This window comes from Danio aesculapii, chromosome 16 (assembly GCF_903798145.1).
Source record: "Danio aesculapii chromosome 16, fDanAes4.1, whole genome shotgun sequence".
Taxonomy (NCBI): Eukaryota; Metazoa; Chordata; class Actinopteri; order Cypriniformes; family Danionidae; genus Danio; species Danio aesculapii.
Window position 1 is genome coordinate 30,372,710 of NC_079450.1, and position 22,381 is coordinate 30,395,090.

General features: G+C 36.7%; 2 protein-coding genes across 2 annotated transcripts in view; one reads left to right on the top strand and one right to left on the bottom strand.

Moving 5' to 3' along the window:
• derl1 (derlin 1) lies at positions 1-13,992 on the top strand. Its single transcript, XM_056476282.1, is given in 9 exon segments — positions 1-201; positions 203-331; positions 6,605-6,716; positions 7,754-7,818; positions 8,148-8,174; positions 9,782-9,877; positions 9,978-10,030; positions 10,138-10,248; positions 12,314-13,992. Coding segments are annotated over 9 exon segments (780 nt in total). The 5' UTR covers positions 1-177; the 3' UTR covers positions 12,477-13,992.
• zhx2a (zinc fingers and homeoboxes 2a) overlaps positions 13,702-22,381 on the bottom strand; it is a 24,100-nt gene continuing 15,420 nt past the window's right edge. The window contains exons 3-4 of the mRNA XM_056476281.1: positions 14,913-17,495; positions 13,702-14,607 (exon numbers count right to left, since the gene is read on the bottom strand). Coding sequence (XP_056332256.1) covers positions 14,923-17,340 — 2,418 coding nt within the window. The 5' untranslated portion in view covers positions 17,341-17,495 and the 3' untranslated portion in view covers positions 13,702-14,607; positions 14,913-14,922. The remainder of the gene's footprint in view (positions 14,608-14,912; positions 17,496-22,381) is intronic.

The window sequence follows — 22,381 nt, forward strand, 5'->3', positions numbered from 1 at the left end:
TGCGCGGCCACGTCATGTAAACCAAACGGGAAGGAGTGCGTAACCAAAATAGAAGAGGACTGAAACAGCATTTCTGCGTTGTGGTCACAGATTCGTGTGTTGCACCTGCTCTTTTTGTAAATTAGCATCTGCGGAGAAACGACAGAGAATATCCAGGGTGTCCAGTCATATGGCAAGATGTCGGATATCGGGGACTGGTTTAAAAAACATCCCTTTCATCACTCGATACTGGTTTGCTGGCTCCATTGCTGTGCCGCTAATAGGAAAGCTGGGATTAATCGGTCCTATGTACCTCGTGTTATGGCCAGAAGCGTTCTTTCATAAATTTCAGGTAGGTTGAAATTACATTAAGCAATACAGAAGCAGCAGCGATGGCAAGGCCTTGTAGGCCCCACACTGCAGTAACGCTACACGGATGCCCACACAAGGGCTGCGTTCAGAGCTGTGCTGTATACATAGGGAACTGCTAGTAATGCTGTCTAGAAAGTCAACAGCCGGGTGGTCTTTTTTTTTTGTAATGTTACACTGCGCAGAATAATTTGTGTTATACGTGTTTGCTGTATATTTCGAAGTATAAATGTTAGGTAAAGTTATTCGGGAATATATGTGTATAGTTTATTAGATATTGAGTGATTAAGCAGAATAGTAACAGAGTGGGCTGTGGCGGTCGTGCTTAAACCCCCTTTCATCTGTTCCTCACTTTTAAAATGTTTATACTTGAGGTAAATCGTTATGTTGAAAACGCAGTTTGAATTAAAAGTTGCCAAATAACACAAAATACAGAATATTAAGCGCGCCCCCGCCTGGTTTGTGCTCAACCAATGAGAGTCAGCTACGCGTCTACTGGGCTACTTCCGGGACGATAGGCTTTTCATAGGCTGCCGGATTGAATTTTGAGTTCACAAGCATTGCTTCTCTCTGCAGTGAGATGCTCTAGAATAATCAGATATTAGAAGCTTCAAATATCCTTATTTATTATACCAAATTATAATATATTTGCGTGTTGTGACCTGAAAAGAATATAAACATGATGGCTTTGGATCCTAATTGTGACAACGTTTAATTAAATATGGCAAAACTGTCATTAAAGATGGTCACATTGATTAATAATCAGAAATCCGATATGTAGTGTTTTCTATGTATTAGTTTATATTGTATTTCTCTTGTAAGTGCACAAACAAATATCATTCCATGTTTCCTCATTAATATCAGTATCTAACTCTTCCTCCCATTTGGTTTATTTCTCTGTATATCAGGAGATGGGATTGAACAAACAATCGACCTACAGACATCTTTACTGATGATAAAAATAATAACCCCAATAGAACATATCTCACAATTTTTATCAAGTGTTGTGCTGTTGTTAGTGATATAATGTCCCAATGGAAGAAAACGAAAAACAATCATGTTTGAACAATTGGTACTTCTGAGCTAACTCCGTAAAAGACATTAATTTATTGTCTGAGAACATGTTCCCAAGCCTGACAATTGATTATTTAGTGTTTTCAGTTTCAGCATTGTCCACCAGGTGGCGCAAAGCTATTTGTTTGTGGGGTAACAGTGAAAAACGGCATTATGAAACTTTGTTACAAACATTTGCATCCATTATTTCACCAAACGGTGTGCACCTGTTGTAACACGTGTTCATGTACATGCAGTATAGGTCAGTGGTTTCCAGAGTGGGGGTCGTGGGACAATGACAGAGGGTCTCTTAGTGATTTCCAAGTCAAATAAATGTTATTAAACTATTAGAATTACCATATTTTATCCATAACAAAAGATAAAAATAGTAGTTAATAGCTACATAGAATAAAACAACATACAAATGTAAAGCCGTCAGCCTTTCAATTATTATTTTTTACTTAGGATTGGTGTGTTTACATTATAACACGGCAATCGTGTCAGATGCAGCAGATTGATTTTATAGCACCGGGTTAAACTTCCTGACACCTTTATTGCAATCAAATACATTAAAAATGAATACAGGCCACAACTGAACACTGAGAATGATCTCTGACTGGTGGTTTCCAAAATTAAACCAAGAATAGACTTGTGCTGTGAACATTGTGCCCACCAGTCTCTTTAGCTGAGGTTAATATTAAATGAAACAAATGAATAAATGACTATAACATTTATATGATTGTTAGACTGTTGCACTTTGTGTTGTCAATATGCTCATCATGTTTATATAGGCCTATTGTGTGGACAACATCTGTGTATTTATAACCACCTCCAAGAAATGTGAGGGTCAAGAGTCGCTGGTATTGTTATTTTGGGGGTCACAGGCTGAAAACTTTGGGAACCCCTAGTATAGGTTAGGCATGTGACAATAACCGTTTTCAAGGTATACCACGGTTCAAAAGTCAAGGTTTTAAAACCACTATCATTTACCGTTCCTAAGGTATGTGTATGTTTTTTTTTTTTTTGGCTTTTTAGGACAACAGTATCTCCAGCAGAAAAAGACATCCAAAGATGGCGTTTTAAATTGTAAAGAAAAATCAGTTTTTGAAATAAACGAAGACAGCAGAAGTCAATGATTTATTTGAATTATTTAGCCTGACATGTTTACTGCTCACAATATATTTTATTTTGAGAAACATTTAAAATATTTTGGTTTAAAAAGTAAAAAAAAAAAAAGCTTTTTACCCAGACATTTTAAAAAGAATATTTTTTAGAGCAGTAATCACAATACTGTGAAACTCTGAAACCATGATATTTTTATCCAAGGCTATCATACCGTCAGACTCTTATACCGGCTCATGCCTCGTATAGGTTATGGAGACTTCCTTCAGAGAAGTTTTTAAACTGTAGTCCTGTGTCAAAATAATGTATAAAAATATGAAATAAATTCAGTTAAATTTTGTATGAAATGGTTAATGATGGTATGATTAATGCTAATTGTACATTACAAATAAAGTATAATATTTGCTGCATAATTTTTTGCATATGAAATCATAATCCCCCCTCCAACCCCATCCGGTTTGAATATGCAATTCAAGCTGTAATAATAAACAATGGCCTGAAATCTGTGAAGTTCAAATCAAGAACTGAAAGCATTTTTCTTTTTAGTTTTCCTCATCTTGTTTTCATTCCACATTATTTTGCAATACAGAATAAAACTAACGGAATACAAAAAAGGCGGTTCATAAATTTTTTAGCAAATTAAATTATTAATCATGTGAATAAATTGTATCACTGCAAAATTGAAAACTTTGAAATAATCACAGCAGAAATATCTTGCCATATATGGAGTCAGGCACTGAATATTGTGCTGGAAATGGGGGTTTGAAAACCACTGATCTAAAATATTAAAACCCTCTAAAATAAATGTTATAATGCATCTGCATATTCACTTTACACTATCCGGTAACATTTGTGGTGTTTAACATTTATCAAATGTCAGTGTGTCCTTAACAGTGAGATTTTACTGACATTTATTGGCTGATATAGTTTGCAAATGGCATCATTAATGCTTTTATTCTGTTTCCATGACACATCTTTCTAAATGATGCACCGAAAATTCAGACACAGAGCATTTGACCTTTGCTAATGGCTAATTAACCAGCGATGATGATTCTTTTTTTTTCCTTTTATTTTTTTTTGTAGCTGCAATTTTGGTTAGAATTTATCCACTTAAAGTTAAAGTGATTTATCTACTCCTGCTACTATTAAGACACAACTCCCGTCCGCTGGCTTGTGGCTAACAATTCATGACCTCTATCCTGTCAGTACAAGCTTCTTCTGTTTTACAGTGCAGAATCATTTAGCTGGCGAGAAGCTGCCAACTAAAGCTCTCCCCGTCCTCTCACGGCATACCAACCCTGCTGTGCTTTTTAACCCACTTCTCTGTGCGCTGCAGTCCACAGAGGTCACCTCTCTCTCTCCACACACTAGCGAGTCTGCGTGTTTTCTGCTGCAGAGGCCGCTGCGCTGGACTGCCTGACTACCGCAGAGCCGCTTCAGACGCCAACATCAAAGCATTGCTGCTCAGCGGATTCACAGTCCTCCAGACCGACCCAAAATTCCCTGCTAGCTCAGAAGAGGGAGGAGAGAAAGAACTAGAAGTGAGGGAGGAGGACGAGACAGACGGAGAATACAGAGAGGGATAATGCGTGCATGTGCAGTCATTGTGCTGAGGGCAAATTAAACACTGGAGAGTTTTAAAAAATGTGCAGGGTTGTGTGTTTGTTGTTTACTGACCTAGTTTTTTTTTTTAGTCTGGGAATTACTGGGCAAATCTGGATAACAGGCCAGATGAGTGTCAGTTTGTGTCTGGTGTAATAGCTGCAGTTGTGCTCGGGCATATGGGTAATAATGACTTCAGAATGTGTGGGGAATCAAATCTGCAGTGCAAGCATGGAAGCCACTCCATTTTATCTGAACTTTCAGGCGGTGCTGGTAATTGCATACAAATCGTGCTGGCTCGAGTATATTTTCAGTGGCTGTTTTTGATTTCTACTTTAAGGGATTGAGTTCAGCTCCATGTGAAAATTTGCTGTTAATTTATGCCACCCTCAGGCTATGTAAGATGTAGGTGACTTTTTTTTTTTCTTGAGTAGAGCGTTAAAGAAAGGTTGAAACTGAAACTCCTGGGTGATTTATAAAATGCAAGTCAACTGCCACATTTAGAGTCAAAAACCAGATTATTAACCATGTCTGATGATACATTGAGGTCTTTTGAAGCTAAATCTTCTTTGCAAGAATCTAAACATTATTGCATCTTCCTTCATTTAGATCCACAGTCTCTGCAAATAGTTATAATATATTTTTCTATATATATATATATATTTTTTTTATTTGTGAATCTAGCAAATTACGTCAATTTAACAAATGCAAAAAAGTATAATGTTTATTATTCATTTATATAATAACAATAATTATTATTATTATTATTATTAGATAATGTTTAGATTAGATTTAGATTTTTATTTATATATATATATATATATATATATATATGTATATATATATATATATATATATATATATATATATATATATATATATATATATATATATATATATATATGTATATGTATATGTATATATGTGTGTGTGTGTGTGTGTACATATACGCACACACACACACAGTTGAAGTCAGAATTTATAGCCCCCGTTTATTTTCTTCCCCAGTTTCTGTTTAACGGAGAGATTTCTTTAACACATTTCTAAACATAGTAGTTTTAATAACTCATTTCTAAATATTGATTACTTTTATCTTGATGACAGTAAATAATATTTGAATAGATATTTTTCAAGACACTTCTATACAGCTTAAAGTGACATTTAAAGGCTTAACTAGGTTAATTAGGTTAACTAGGCAGGTTAGGGTAATTAGACAAGTTATTGTATAATGATGGTTTGTTCTGTAGACTATCGGGAAAAAAATGAGCTCAAAGGGGCTAATAATTTTGACATTAAAATGGTTTATAAAAAAATTAAAAACTGCTTTTATTCCAGATGAAATAAAACAAATAAGACTTTCTCCAGAAGAAAAAATATTATCAGACATACTGTGAATATTTCCTTGCTCTGTTAAACATAATTTGGGAAATATTTAAAAAAGAAAAGAAAAGAAAAATCAAAGGGCGGCTAATAATATCTCTCTCTTTATAATACTTTAATACTTCTTTTGTAATTTCTACGTAAGCAAAATGACCATCTGTTGCTTTGTGTTGGAGAAAATGTGGTAAAATTGGAGATCATATGACCACATTTTTTTGAGACTGCCCTTAAAATTCATCATTAAACATGTTTAATGAAGAAACAAGATTTGTACTAAGGATATTATTACTGGTTGCAAAAAAATGATAACAGTACATTGGATGGAAGAAGGTTCTTCAAGGGTGGCTCAGGGGATTCAGAGACTTGAGTATATGTATCGGAAAAAATGACTGCATGTCTACAAATGAAGACTGATATTTTTCTGAAGAGGTGGAAAAGTATTACAACATATTTAGATATGTACATTTAGAGGTTACTCAACTTATCACCAATGTAATTTGATGTAACAATAATGTAACACAATGCAAGCTGATGTACAAATATGTCCTCTGAAAAGTATTTATGATGGCAGGGTTTTATTTATTTATTTATTTAATTTATTTATTTACTTTTTTTAAATTATATTATCATTATTTTTTATTTATTCCCTCTTCTGTAAAGGGTTAAATGGTTTGAAAAATAAAAAATAAATAAATAATAATAATATATATATATATATATATATATATATATATATATATATATATATATATATATATATATATATATATATATATATATATATATATATCTTGCTCTGAAACAAGACTTTTCTATATATATATGTATATATGTGTGTATGTATATATGTATATAGAAAAATCTTGTTTCAGAGCAGCAGCATTTCCAAGTAGTCAAAAATAATTATATTATAGGCTGTATGAATATTGTTCTTGCTGATTCAATTAAGTATACTATGCGCATAAAAAAACCACAGCGTATACTTTAGCTATAATTGTCTATATAAAACTTTGTGTGTGTGTTAAAAAACCGTCACTATCTACTTCAGTACTTTCAGTAGAATCAAGTCATTAATCATTTTCCTGTGTTCTTTCAACAGATATGGAGACCGATTACTGCAACGTTGTATTTCCCAGTTGGTCCAGGGACAGGTTTTCTCTACTTGGTTAATTTGTATTTCCTCTACCAGTACTCATCGAGGCTTGAAACGGGTAACTTCTTTGTCTTAAAATAATAACCACATCAATACAGGGCAGTAATATGAACATTTATTAAATAAAGAGCTAAAGTGCTGTAAAAATAGTTCTGCAGTCATTTCTGTGTCATTACCCTAATAGCTGTTCTGTGAACTTTATTTTCTCATAGAATTAGAACAAGCATTAAATCTTCATAGTTATGGCCCATGCATAGCAGTGATGATATACTGTTTAAAAGTTCACTCTGAAACTATATAAATAATTGGAATAATATTTTTTCCGGCTGATGAACAGTTTAACACTTTAAGAATTCACTTGACATTAACGTGCCTGAGCATTTAAAGGAATAGTTCTACCAAAAATAAACATTTACTCATTATTTTCTCACTCTAAAATGGTTCAAAACCTTTCCAGTTTTTTCCCCAGTTGAACACAAAAGAAGAGATTTTAAAGAATGTTAGAAACCGGTCACTATTGACTCCCATAGTAGGAAAAACAACCTATGAAAGTCAACGGAGACCAACATTTTTTTTTCAGAATAAGGTTCAACAAAAGAAACTGAATCCTGAGTAAATGAGGAGAGAACTTTTCAATTTTGGTAAACTATCCCTTCAAATCAGCAGGCAACAACATGCTCAATGTATAATGTGTATTGTATAAAGTGAATGGTAATATGGTTAACATTACAGTTACAGTTGCAGTTTTGGTGTGAATAGACTTTTATTCTGACAAAATCAACATACTGACATAACTTTTCACTGATGCTGTTATAAAAAATGCTATAATCACAGTCACGATTAAATCCATGAGTGAAAATGTCCAGTAATAAGAGGATTATCAAAGTAAAATATTCAGCTGGTCATGTGATTTTTCCTGAAACCCACTTTATATGAAATAAAACAGCTTTTTTTGGGCTTCTGGTGATTGGATTCTTGTTTTATTTATTTATTTTTAATTCTCTTTTAACATTTACCTCATTATACAGTATCTTTAGTAAGAGAAAGTGAAATAATTAGCTCAAGATGTGAATTTCATCCTTCTCTCGTTCACAGGGGCTTTTGATGGAAGACCTGCAGATTACATGTTCATGCTTCTGTTCAACTGGATTTGCATTGTTGTATCCTTTCTGCACTGCACACACACACACACACACACACACACACACACCATACTGTAATATTTTAAAAGATTAAATGTGTCATTCAGTGCAGAGCAAACAAGTGATTATTCAGTGTCATGAAATGATTTGCTTCTGTGCGGTGAATGCCTACATTAACTGTGAATGAGATGTGCTGAATTCAGCATTTTCGTATATTGCATTAAAGCCATAATATCCCCTGAGGATGTGGTTTTCATGGTTTAAACGTTCTACTGAACAAGCAAAAGATTTTCTACGAGTCGCATTCATTTCACAGCTTTTATCTGTCCTTAATATTTATTATTCAGATAACGGGCTTAATGATGGACATGCAGGTAAGTTTTAAATATCTTAATATATCTAAATCATCCACCGTATTTAAGCTAGTATTTAAAATTTACACAAAAAAGACGTAATATTGTGTGTTTTCATGAGTGCTGCATGATAAGAAAATACAGTTTAAAAAATGGCAACATTGTGGTATATTATTACTATTTGAAAGAACTTTTTCTTTGTTTAAATATACACTAACCGGTCACTTTATTAGGTACACCTGTCCAGCTGCTCATTAACACAAATTTCTAATCAGCCAATCTCATGGCAGCAACTCAATGCATTTAGGCATGTAGACATGGTCAAGATGATCTGCTGCAGTTTAAACCGAGCATCAGAATGGGGAAGAAAGGTGATTTAACTTACTTTGAACGTGGCATCGTTGTTGGTGACAGACAGGCTGGTCTGAGTATTTCAGAAACTGCAGATCTATTTGCACAACAGTCTATAGGGTTTACAGAGAATAGTCCAAAAAAGAGCATTGTTGATGTCAGTGGAGAATGGCCAGACTGGTTTGAGCTGATAGAAAGGCAACAGTAACTCAAATAAACACTCGTTACAACTGAGGTATGCAGAAGAGCATCTCTGAATGCACAACACGTCCAACCTTGAGGTGGATGGGCTACAGCAGCAGAAGACCACACTGGGTGCCTCTCTTGTCAGCTAAGGAAATATAGAATAGGATACTGAGGCTACACTTTACACAGGCTCGCCAAAATTGGACAATAGAAGACTGGAAAAACGTTGCCTGGTCTGACGAGTCTCGATTTCTGCTGCAACATTCGGATGGCAGGGTCAGAATTTGGCATCAACAATATGAAAGCATGGGTCCATCCTGCCTTGTATCAATGGTTCAGGCTGGTAGTATTGGTGTGGGGGATATTTTCTTGGCACACTTTGGGCCCATTAGTACCAATTGAGCATCGTCTCAATGTCACAGCCTACCGAAGTATTGTTGCTGACCATGTCCATCCCTTTATGACTACAGTGTACCTGTCTTCTCATGGCTACTTCCAGCAGGATAACGCGCCATGTCATAAAGCGCGAATCATCTCAGACTGGTTTCTTGAACATGACGATGAGTTCACTGTACTAAAATGCAACAAAGAATTAAGGCAAAAGGGGGTCCAACCCGTAGTAAGGTGTACCTAATAGAGTGTATTTTATAATGCAATTAATTGCTGTAATGAGAATATTTAACAGCCATTCTTTCACTGTTCAGTGTCACATCATCCTTCAGAACTTAATATAATATGCTGATCTGCTGTTCAAGACTTTTCTGATGATCAGTTTTTTTAAACCTCAATATTATGAAATCAAACATCATCACTCAAATCATCAAATAGTATTTTGATTAATGATTTTGAAACAATTTAAAAAGCAAAATGTCTGAATCATTGTGTTACTTCATCAGATGACATTTATGAACATTCCTCTTGTTAATCAAGCTCTTTGTGCTGTGAGCATTAGTTGTTTAAAGGAGCATTGAATGACATTTAAAAGCATTATTTGTCTTAATTGTGTGAGAAGTTCTATCATGTTTTTTAAAAAAAATGTCTTATAAGGGGATGTCTTATAATGTCTTGTTTTATAAATTTGTCTTTTGCAGCTCCTGATGATCCCTTTGATCATGTCTGTTCTGTACGTCTGGGCTCAGCTGAATCGTGACATGATCGTATCATTCTGGTTCGGGACCAGATTCAAGGTGTTCAGTTGATTCCAGTGCTGCAGTATGTTTTTAATATGTTATGCCAATGTGTTTTAATGCTTTACGCTGAACCCTGTTATTATTCACACTAACACAGGCTTGTTATCTCCCCTGGGTCATCCTGGGATTCAACTATATCATCGGTGGCTCGTAAGAACCCACATAGATTCATTTTCAGTCATTTGGTGTAAATGTTGCACAATTAGGAGTCCTCACAGTCACAAAACGATTGTAACGATAATCATTTCTCTGTTCAGTGTTGTCAATGAGCTGATCGGAAACTTGGTTGGCCATCTGTACTTCTTTCTGATGTTCAAATATCCCATGGATCTGGGCGGTCGCTCCTTCCTCTCCACCCCACAGTTCCTGTGAGTTTAAGCGCTGTTTTATGTGTATCAGAATGAATTGTGTTTTATTTCACCCATAGGTGAATGGAAAACAAATTATTAAATCCATCCTAAATGCATTTTTGTATCTATGACTATACATTTATTCATAGGTATTGTGGTATTGGGAAAAGTATTTGAATAAGCTACACTGTTTTTAATCAAGTACTAAAGAAGTTGAATCCAGTTTTGTTTAGGTGGGAGTATCGAGTTGCGAAAGAGGGAAGGGTTTGAATGAAAAGGGGAGTTTCATTACGTGCACCACAGCTGATTTTCACAGTGACCACACAAACACAGACACAGGGGAGATGGACAGCGATTCAGAGAGCAGTATTTACAGCGGATCTAAGAGCTGTGTGGAAGTGTCGGATTTTCAGGCCATAATATTGTAGCGATATTACTGTAAACTCAGTAACTAAATCATTTTGACTAAGGTATTTCTTTAAAAACTGAAAGAGTACTGCTGACGATACTAACTAACTTCGCCATCTTAATAAACATAAACAAAGAACATTGATCGCACACTTAACAAATCCATAGAGACAGGACTATCAACACAAACTGGAACCGTGGCTATTTTTAAAAGAAGACGAGTGGCAAATTCGAATTTCACCATTTCCAGTTTGGAAATATATGATATATATATATATATATATATATATATATATATATATATATATATATATATATATAGCTAATGAATCAAAGAAACATTGACTTTCGTCGTTTCTTTGCCCACTTTCATTTGAAATTTGGTTCGGGTGTAATAGTACACCACCTTTTTTTTTAGACTACACCACTGATGAACAGATGTGCTGAAAACTCAATGATGTCTCTTTGTAACGGCTGGTGACAGCCAATCTCCACGCTGGAATTTACGCAATGATCTCAACACCGAGATGCAGCTTCAAAATTTCTTTTTAAATTGGAATAGCTTAACTACATTTCTCAGCAGAGTGACGGTGGCCTCATGCTGTAGTGCTAATAGTGCTGTAGTGATTTTCTAAATCAAATAGCTTTTCAGTAGCGAAGTCAAGTAGTGCAGTATCGTCCACACAAGCTACATTTACCGATCGCGGATCAGTAAGTGACGGTAGCATTCACGGAGCTGTCAGGCCGGTGTCCAGCCGACAAAAGTAAATCCATATGATGGCGAGAATGAAGATTTCTTCTTCTAGGCCAGCAACAAACTTTTTGGTGCGTCACTGCCACCTCTCACTCTAATTGGTGACGTCGCCAACCAATTTGGCTAACACGATTGATGGAAAGATGACTGAGGAAGAAGAGTTATTTCTGAAGCAGGATTCCTCGTGACCATACATCGAGAAGTACATGTTAAGATGCATTAATGTAAAATAGTGTGTAATAAAGGCTAAATTATACTACGGTAATTACTATTAGTTCATGAGTTACTAATGATACTATACATTATGTAGTGTAATTCATTAATGATGAGTTGTAAATATATATACATTATAATGCTCATTCCTAAATATTTCCCTTTACTATAGTATTTTAAATGTGTAACACCTGGTTTTATTGGATTGTTTGTTTTTGCTGCTATATACTATAATTTGTTTCTGTTTAGTACAGCATATTATTAGCAGTAAATAACTGAACTGAGCAATTATGCCTAATGATTCATTGAAAGTTTTATTGATCACTAAGATATCCTTGACTGGGATTTAAGTTGCTTCATTTTAAAAATGATTATTGCAAAAATAGCTTAGATGTAGCGAAGTTACTTTTGCCAAGTAGCTTTTAGCTTAGCTTGCTACATTTCCCAGAGAGTAGCTTTTAATGTAGTTAAGCTACATTTTTAGTAGCTAATAGCTTAGCTCACTACATTTTTCAAGTAGCCTGTTCAACACTGGTGGGACATATATGACTGTCAACATCTCAAAAAATGTGTTTTGGTGTTTCATGACTTTTTAAAAGTGACTTCTGTGTGAGCATCTATGGTGATAATTGACAGATTTACTCTGTAACTGGCTCTTTTTGCTGCTCTATTGTCACAATCTACCTGTCATTTCATATTTCCTCTCAGCTACCAGATGTTTCCAAATCGACGAGGTGGAGTGTCAGGATTTGGTGTTCCCCCAAGCAGGAGACCCATGCCTCAGGAGCAGGCTGGAGGAGGAGGTGGTGGTGGAGGAGGAGGTGGTGGACGCCATAACTGGGGTCAAGGTTTTCGACTGGGCGATGACTGAAGCCTTTTGACTCTTGCATCAGTGGATAAATACAGAAACTTCTAACATCAATGCTGCAAAATATGGATTTTATATGTTTTGAGGGTTCGTTTGTGTTTGTTGCTTTTCTTCTGGAAAAGTGACGAGGGCTCTGTTCCAGCATTTACACATTTTCCTCTTCTTCTTGATGTCATCACACTGTTATTGAGTTTCACAGTGTGTACAGAAGCTCTGCAAAAATACGCGCTGTAGCAGAGTTGGTGTAGGTAGGAAATTCAGGGGACTTTGATCGTGTTTCCCAAAATATGACCGCATCAATCAAGAGTACGTAAGCTTCATTTTACTTGCTCACAGTCAGATGTAGCCGATTTCTTTATGGCTCAGTGTAGATCGTTTGTTAGCATGATTGTTTAGGAATTGGTTATTGATTTTTCAATCTAGCATTTTTTTTAATTGCCTCATTTGTCTAAATTAATTAGGTTAAATTTTATGTAATTTGTCTTAAGCATTGCTTGTGCTTTATATTTGTGAATTAACAAAATTACCAATCAGAACATGCAGATGAAATTGCTGTGCATATTTCAGTCTGTTTTATACATTAAGATGCACATGTCTGTTGGTTTGTTTTATACATTTAGATGCCAGGCTTGAGTACAGTTTATCAGTTAATTTACAGTAAACTGCCATGCACTTTTCACCTATTAATGATTATTAAGTTAACAATTATCTTGAGATACATAAACATGCAGTCAGTTTTCCCAAACCAGAAACTTAAGTTTTGTAATTATTTGTACATGGTAGTTATATTTATGGCCTTTCAGTGCTATAATATCGTAATATGCACTGTGACACATTGATTTAATATTACCTTACATCCCTCAACACATTGTTTTGATAAAGGTGCTTTATAAACTCCAGATACCTTTATGTTCATATGCTATGTAATGGTGTGAAAGTCACATCAAAGTTAAACACGGTGACCTCTTGCCAAAATCCTTGTTAAATAAAGATGAATACTGTTTTAATCCACAAGCTTTACTAAAATGTTCAGTTTACATTTAATGATCAATGCAACAAATAAACCGCAGCTCAGTACTTTGATTTCAGTGTCTTGAGGGACACACTCAGGATCCAGGCGCCTTAAAAACTTAATATAAGAAAGTCAGCAGCTTGTAATGAATCTGAGCTTTTCACTTTGCATTTGGACTTTGGCAGCACTGTGTAAACAGTAAGACTCAGACCAGCCTTTTAATCAGTTGTGTTTTATTAAATTACAGCAGACTGGTTCTTATAAAGAGCAAGCAGGATTCTTGGTAGCAGTACAGTATTCCTGATACATGTCTGAACATGACACTAAAGCAGCTGCAAGAAAAAGAAATACACTTAAGCGAGCTGAAAGCAGTTCACAGCGGAGTAGTGGAAATGGAACTACGCCTTGGATACCAGGAAAAGCCAACATGATAAGGATAATTTTGCAGTTACTGTAATATTGCCAAACATTAGCCTAGAACTACAAATAAACATGTGCTGTGTATCACTGTATTGTATTGATTTCAGTTTATTATGATTATGTCCACCATGTGGCTCTGTCCCCTTGGCGATAAGGTACAGTATGAGAGTGCAGGCAATGTGTTTATGGTCCAAAACAAAAAGTCCATAATATCACCTTGTTTTCTGGAATGAGATGGTTTTTACTGAAGCACCGCTTGTATGTGTCCACTTGAAATATTAAGTGCCATCATGGACCACATTGTGTTTTTACCAGCTTCACCAACAGGTGGGTCGGTTTTGTGTCCTCTCACAAAAATGATTGAACATTCCATTATAAGGGTCAAGGGAAATGTCTTAGGACTCCTATTATAAACGTAACAAAAGTCTTATCTTCAAAAAATTTTACAAATCTGTTGAAGTACAGAAAAAAATATGTACAAGGGCCCTTTTATAAAATAAACACATAATTCTAACAACATAGCAGTCAAACTTTGGCACTCCATGGTCACTCTCTGGACAGTGTTTCATAGATGCTCCTAGTCCATCTCACATCTGATAATCTCAGAGTCCAGATATGAGATCATTGGTTCCATATACGATGACCGAGGTCATTCCTTAATCATCAGGCCCATCTAGATCAGTCATAGCAGCCTGTTTCCTTCTGCAACAAAAGAAGCAACAAATGCCACTTGACTCATTTGAATTATGGATGAAGGTTTGAAAGAAAATCCAAAATTGACACACTGCCCTCCTCCCAACTAATACAGAATTTGGGCTCTGCCCTCTCTTTAGCTGCCAAGCTGTTTTTCTAAAGGCTAAATTACAGACTGCAGACATCCCGGCTGTCATCTAGCCACATCTGCTACATTATCACAAGCAGCAGCTATTACTCTGGGAAAGCATCTCTCTCTCTCTCTTGTCCCTTTTTCATTCAAATAGCTAGTGAACATAAAACAGGGCTATTACCTTTATAACTTCATCCAGTCACTCTATGCTCTGCTGACAGCACTTCAAGGTCTCGGCCCACCTTCTGTGCATCAAAGTCTTTACCATCAATGTCAGCTGCCAAGGAAACCCACTTCTTGCCATCTATGTTTGCCTGTCCATGTTGGTCCTTACTCTTGCTGATATCAGGCATGTTGTGGCCCAGCTTACTGGTGAACCATTCAACTATATCCTGGTTGGTTAGTTTTGACTGCTCTGCAAGCTTCTCAAAACCATCCCCCTTTTGTACCTTTGAATCTTGAAAGTGCCTTTGTAGGACATTCTGAGCCTGCTCTGAGGTCAGTGAGCTGTTTTGTCCATTGGGTCTCTTGCTGCTAAGACTTTGAAATTGCTCCATCCAATCTAAGGTTCCGTTCTTCAGAGCAGATCTGTTGTCCTTAAACCAGCGGACAATTTCTGTACGTGCTAACCCTGTTTGGACTTCTAGTTGGTTGTACTCCTCTGGTGATGGCCACTGGGTTTGTGCAAACATGTCTTTAAGAAGGCAGAGAGACTTGCTATCTATGGCCTCTGGACATGTTGGGGATGCAAGAATGGGAAGTGTTGAGTCCCTGACTCTGCCGTCCTGCTCATGGAATCCATTCAATGACCCCCTTGGAAGGTGATGCTCCAGCCTTTTTGAACCCATCGAGTTAAGCAAGGCTTGCTCCAGGTTGTCTCGTAGTGCACGTCGCTCTGTAAACCAGCAATCAATTTCATTTTTGGAGAGTCTGGTATCTGCCACAAGGTGCTCCATCTCAGCCTGGGTTGGAAAGCTAGTCCTTTGGAAACTCTCTTCTAACTTTTTCATTTGCTCAGAGGATTTGCCTTTGACTCTCTCTAGTAGTGGAAATTGTGTGGCGACAGGCTTATGCGGTTGGCTGTCCTTCGAAGAAAGGTCTGTTTTAATCTGCTGCACTGCCTTATGGTTTCCATGGCGCTGATCACTGAACCATTTTTTGATCTCTCCCCAGGAGAGGCCAGTTGTCTCGATGAGACGATACACTTCTTCGTCATCAGGAAACTGGCACTGAGCATAGCTGGCGGTCAGTTCTCTGATCTGATCAGGGGTTTTCTCACTATCTGAGGAAAAGCTTGGTGTCGGAGAAACAGACTTGGGAGTACTCTGAACGGACTGGATTATCGAAGGCCTCTTTATCTCTGGGGCGACCAGTGGTGCTGTGTGGGGCCTCTTGACACCCTGTGCTATTTGATTTGCAACTGATAGTGCAAGAGAAGCACTGGTTGCAGTTGAGCCATTGGCAACAGGTGCCAACACTAGACCAGATTGTCCAAGAACATGGCAAGGGACGGTTTGGATAAGGGGCTGTGAAGCTTTAGTGGACTGAGATAACTGTGCAGGCAAGACAGTGAATGCCTGTTGAACAGGCTGAATCGTTCCATTGAACATCTTTTTTCGAGCTTCCTCAACCTCCTCAGGAGACCAACTGATACCTTGTTTTAGCCTTTGGGTAGTGAACCACACTTTAATTTGTTCTTCTGGATGTTTAGAGGCTGCAGTGAGCCAAGAGAGCTCTGCTTGGGTAGGGTATGGAAACTTGTTGAAAGAGGTGATGAGGGTCAAGTTATCATCCAGTGAGGGGTTGTATTTTGAAGTGTTTAAGGGGACAGCAATTTTTGGTACCAAGTTGTAGTTGGGTGGCCGTTGTAAGGATGGCATTATATGAGAAAGCCCATCCTTAAGTGTTGCATCTGGGATAATTACAGTCCCATTCACATTCACTGCAGTAATTTGCTTTTTCGGCAAATCGTGAGCAAGTTTGTCTAATAGACTATCATCCTGCAACCGTAAACTGTCTGCTTTAGGCTTACCCAGCTTAATAGTAGTGGATTTGCTCGGAGGAAAGGCAGCAAAGTCCTCTCCTGACTGAGGGCTGGTTGTATCATAAATGACTGCACAGTTTGAACCTTCGATTGTCTGTTCCAGAATGGTCTGACTGTTGAGTTTGATTCTCTTGAACTTGAAGTTGCTCTCTCCAGGATGGCACTTCTCATTGTGTTCTGTCAAAGAATCAAACTTTTTTGTGTTGAAATTGCATACCGCACACAAGTACAGTGGGTTGAGTATAACATTTGGGTGGTTGGAATCGACATGATCTTTAAACTCGTTTAGGTTTTGTGTGGAAAAGGGACAGTATTTGCATTCGTAACCTCCCTGGAGTTTTCTCTGTGGACGTGTTTTTACTTCAGGTTTCTCCAGCTCTGCTGTTTCCTGTGTAGAGTTCACAGAACTCTTCCTATCTGTCCATTCCTCACTAGAAGATACATGCGATGATCCATTCTCTTCTGCACCATCAACACAAGAATCAGTTTCTTCTGGATCATCTGCAGGCACCAAGTCATCTGGTCGGATCATGCAGGGTGTTGTAGACTTTCTTCGACTAGCCATGGTCAGGAAGTAAAACAGTGCAGTGCAGTGGGACTATGTTGATGGGCAATGGGCAGGTCTTTGTCTCCTGGAGGATCGGTAAAGGATGTTTTCGCTGACTGTGAACGTCAGCTCCAATGAAAGACTTCATGAGACTTCATCCCAGACCATGCAGTCTATTTAAAAAAAAAAAGAAAAGAAAGATGATATTTAGAATTAAACAAATTAAGCATAACTGACTAGTTTTGCAAGACTACTTTCTCAATCATTACAGTTAACGTTATGAGGTATGAATCATTTATGTATGGTGATCACTGTCATGCTTAAATGGGTCAGACACTGGCCACAAACAGGGTGTCCTTTAACTTACAATGCATGTCCCTTGTCAGAATTGTATATGGTTGAATTTGGGAACACTTGTGAATAGTGCAAGAATTTGAAGTAGTCTTTAGTGTCATTTTAAAGTACCATCCATGGATGCGGGATGTAATGTGTGGTGTGCAAAAATGCTTCAGTTTTAGGATGTTGTAGACACTCCGTATGCATATGCATTGTTTTTCAGGGTTCTCTGTCTAAAGGAAATAATGAACACATTATTGATCAGCTGTGTATGTTGTTTCAATGTGATTATATGGATGTCCATCAACTCAAAGAGCATCAGCTTCTTAAAAAAAAAAAAAAAATCACAGTTCATTGTCACTTCAGCTGCAACACAGCTTAATTTAGTGTGAAAAAAAATCACCACGGAGGACTAAATAACCTCATTAAAAATTAAGCTGAGGTGTTACGGCTCCTGCATGAAAGCCTTAAGCCCTAGTGCACTGTATTAGAGGCATCAGCAATATGGTGGTCAGTCCAGTTGGGAGGGGCAAAAACATCCTGTGCTACGCTGAACTTGTCCAGTCCAATAATAGCCTTCCTCAGGCCTGTGGTGGCCTCAGCAGATCTCAGTACATTGGAGACTGATTAAATATGGATGGGACCCTGAGCATCTCATATCACATCCTCAACTCACTGTGAGAGCGCTAGTATAAATGTAACCTTGGCTATTTTTTTTATTTCTTGAAACGAAAAAAAACTGTGCTAAGGGCAATGAAAGGACAACCAAAGTTCAGATTTTTTACATTTTACACACCATTGAACTATAATAACTGCTCCTATAACATTAATTGAGAGGGAAAATAAAAATTAATTCATAACAATTTTCTTTCAACGATACACATAACTAGTTTCATCTTTGGTAAAAACAAGGCTGTGCTTTTAAATAATAAATAAGCCTATATGCAACTATACTGAAGGAGGGGGATGATTGCATCAACCAGCCAGTACATTTATTACCTCTTGAAAATCATAAAGAATAAAGGAAAACACTCAAGCACACTCTGAATTTTAAGTGTTTGCCAAGGGCTTGCAGCCAATAAAGCAGCAGGAAACTAAATAAAGACATTGAAAAAGAAATATTACTTGCCTTTGAGTCTCAATAGCATTTATTGACTAGTAAAAAATGTTTGTGTACTTACTGTTAAGATGGTCCTAAAAAAAAATCTAAACTGAAAAAGAAAAGAAATTCACTTTACTAACCAACTATCTCAGGCTGGCACACTTTCAGAAAAGGTACAAAAGCCAACATGGGGTGGTACATTTTAAAATGTATGACTTAGGTAATAATAGGAGCTTCTGCACCAGATATTACAGGATCTAATCCCCTGAGAACCAAATTTTCCCCAAGGTTCAATTTCCTGGCGGCGTTTAAGCTGACGTTGGCAATGACGTCATTTGGTTAGTGTGGCACAGGATAACAAAATTTCCTACAAAAGCTTACAATGCTAAATATTCAGAGACAGAAAACAGCACAGCACTGCAGATACAATAGCTATGTTTCCATCCAAAGATGCCAATTGAAATTTATGCGCAAAACTGGAATATTTCATAAAAGACATGCAAATAAAGCAGCTTTTCCATCCAACGAGTCAAAGAGAACAAAGTCGTTACTTCCTGATTAACTAACGCCAAATATCAAGAGGAAATTGCGGAATTTGCGGCGGTAGGAGAAGCTGCGTCAATCTTTTTTTATTTTAATAAATGACTTGCGCCCAAAGACAGTAAGCCGACGTGCAATGAACGCGTGGTGGCATTTAAAAGACATGAGACGTGGAGCACAGACACTCTTGGCAATTAATAATATAATAACTCTAGTACTGGCATTTTAGAATGACCAAAACAACATTTCAGATATTTTACAATGTGGTCAGCTTGCTGGTTTGTCCATTCACACACATTTTTATCATCACATGATCTCTAAAAACAAAATCACCTGCCTTTTTTTATGCGTATACTGGAATTTGTTCGGTAAGTGTTTCCATCGTAGTTTATGCGCATCTTTTTTTATCGAATAAAAAGTTTATCCTACTCAATTATGCGCATATGTTTTTTTATGCACATTTTCAAAATGTATGCGCGTCTTGGTGTTTCCATGAACTGTTTTTTTATGCTCGTATCCAAAATTTGCATAAAAATAGGTGGATGTAAATATAGCTAATATAATTAACATTAGTGGAGTTAGCCCCTACTCTTATTCATTCTCCCCAAAGGTATTGCTATCACAATATTCTCAGTGCCTGCAAACATGTCAAAAAAGGGGTTATAGCAAGCATGCCCAAACCTGTGCCTGAAGGGCCACTGTCCTGCAGAGATTAGCTCTAGAGGCCTTTACACATTGAACTCATTAAAAGGTGGGAAATGTACAACGTGATGATGCACTTGAATCAAAAACAATACATCCCTATATGGTTATTCACATCAATTACAGCATGACATAGCAAGGATTTTTCACTCGGCCAAGTGTGACTTTCTTTTTTTTGTTTTTGTTTACCCATTTACCTTCCACTTAAATGGGCATCCAGCTATATTTGAGCAGTAGATCATGTTCCTGGAGCTGATTAATTTGGAAAAAGTTGAGACTGGTGGAAAACAGTTTTGAAAACCAGTGTAGATGCTAGTTATGGCCCGTTCCACATTGGTACACCACTTTAAGCTACTGTGATGTATGTGCAACTCCGCCCATCTAGTGTCTCAATCGTTTACGTCCCTGCACATTGTGTACATCCTCAGATGTTGTCACCTTACTGATACAGTTAAAAGTCAGAATTATTAGCCTCCTTTGATTTTTTTTTTCTTTTTAAAAGTTCCTAAATGATGTTTAACAGAGCAAGGAAATTTTCACAGTATGTCTGATAATATTTTTTCTTCTGAAGAAAGTCTTATTTGTTTTATTTTGGCTAAAATAAAAGCAGATTTAATTTTTTTATTTTAAGGTCAAAATTATTAGCCCAAGCTATTTTTTTTTTATTTTTTTTCTACAGAAGAAACCATTATTATACAATAACTTGCCTAATTACCCTAACCTACCTAGTTAACCTAGTTAAGCCTTTAAATGTCACTTTAAGCTGTATAGAAGCGTCTTGAAAAAAATATCTAGTGAAATATTATTTACTGTCATCATGGCAAAGATTAAATAAATGATTAGAAATGAGTTATTAAAACTTTTATGTTTAGAAATGTGTTGAAAAAGTCTTCTCTCCGTAAAACAGAAAATTGGGGAAAAAATAAACGGGGACTAATAATTCTGACTTCAACTGTGTAACCCGGATGCACCAACGGAACACCAAAACTCATGAAATAAGTGATTATTGCCCATTACCGATCTCTAGCCAATTGATTGAAGAATCCTTATGGTGAGTTCAGACTGCATGATTTTAGCCCTGATTTTGACTCACCGACAGGTTTTGAGTAATCTCAGACAAATGCCTGAAATCATAGGCAAATCAGTTGACGTGAATAACAATCACACAGTATGAACCATCAAAGACACGATCTGAGAGAAATCGCAGACGAGACGTCGATACCTGTTAGATATTTGGCATGCTAAATATCTGGACCTGTCGTCTATTCAAATCATGCTGATTGAAATGTGCTCCGATTGAAAATGATATCGGTGATTACCTACAGCCAATGAGAGAGCAGCATCCAGGCCAGCGGGACGTTGGGGAAGAAGTTAAAAAGTCTTCTTTTCAAGAGGTGGAGGAAAAACTAGTGAAAATTTGACAGGAGCATCCATGTTTGTTTGACTTGTCATCTGAGCAATACCAGGTCAAAAACGAAAAAACAGTTGGAGAAAAAATGCTAACTGCATTCAAAAGCCAGGCCATTAAAGGTTTCTTTCTCATCATGTAGTTAATAACAAAAGGCATACTACATGCTCTCGTGTTGTTTCCATGTCACTTCTCGCGTGTGTTTGGTTGTGAGAGAGGGTGTGAACACAGCAGCGACCGTACACTACCCCAGATAGTCATGAGGTGTGAAAACATCTGTGACGCAACTACTTTTGGAAACTGTGCAGTCTGAACTCGGCCTTAGTAGATGCAAAGAAATTATTCATCAATGGATGTTGAGTGGTTTGTATTTTTGGTGTCTAAGAACAGAATGTTCTGAGAAGTCACAGTAACTATAAAAAAAACCTAAATCATTCCTTAAAAATGTCCTTTGATAAGCAACTGCAAAGAAAATGGAAAAAAAAAAAAATCAAGCCATAAGCATGACAGACAGTCTGTGCTTCTGGTGTAGTACCAAACTTCGTCTCACAGCAGTTAAACTCAAATGGAAAAGAAGGTCAAGATACATATGCAAGTAAAAAGGATTAGGATGCCTATATTGCACAGGCAGTGCTGCCTCATGTACAGGCATGAATTTGCTGTAGTCATTTGTTTTGTGTTTGGTGTGAGAGCACAGTTTAATGTTGACTTACTTCACATTGCACTTCACGTAAAACAGCTTTTAAATCACTCCTAAAAACATACCTATTTAGCTTGGCTTTTTAATGTTATTTTAATAGTCCTTTCTACTGCTTCTTTTTTTATTTATCCAGTCGTTTATATTATTATATTTATATTCCGTCTTTTTATTTGACTTTGTCTTATGTACAGCACTTTGGTCAGTTTTTAAACGTGCTTAATAAATAAATGAACTTAAGCTTAATCAATCACCTGATTTACAGACAATTAAA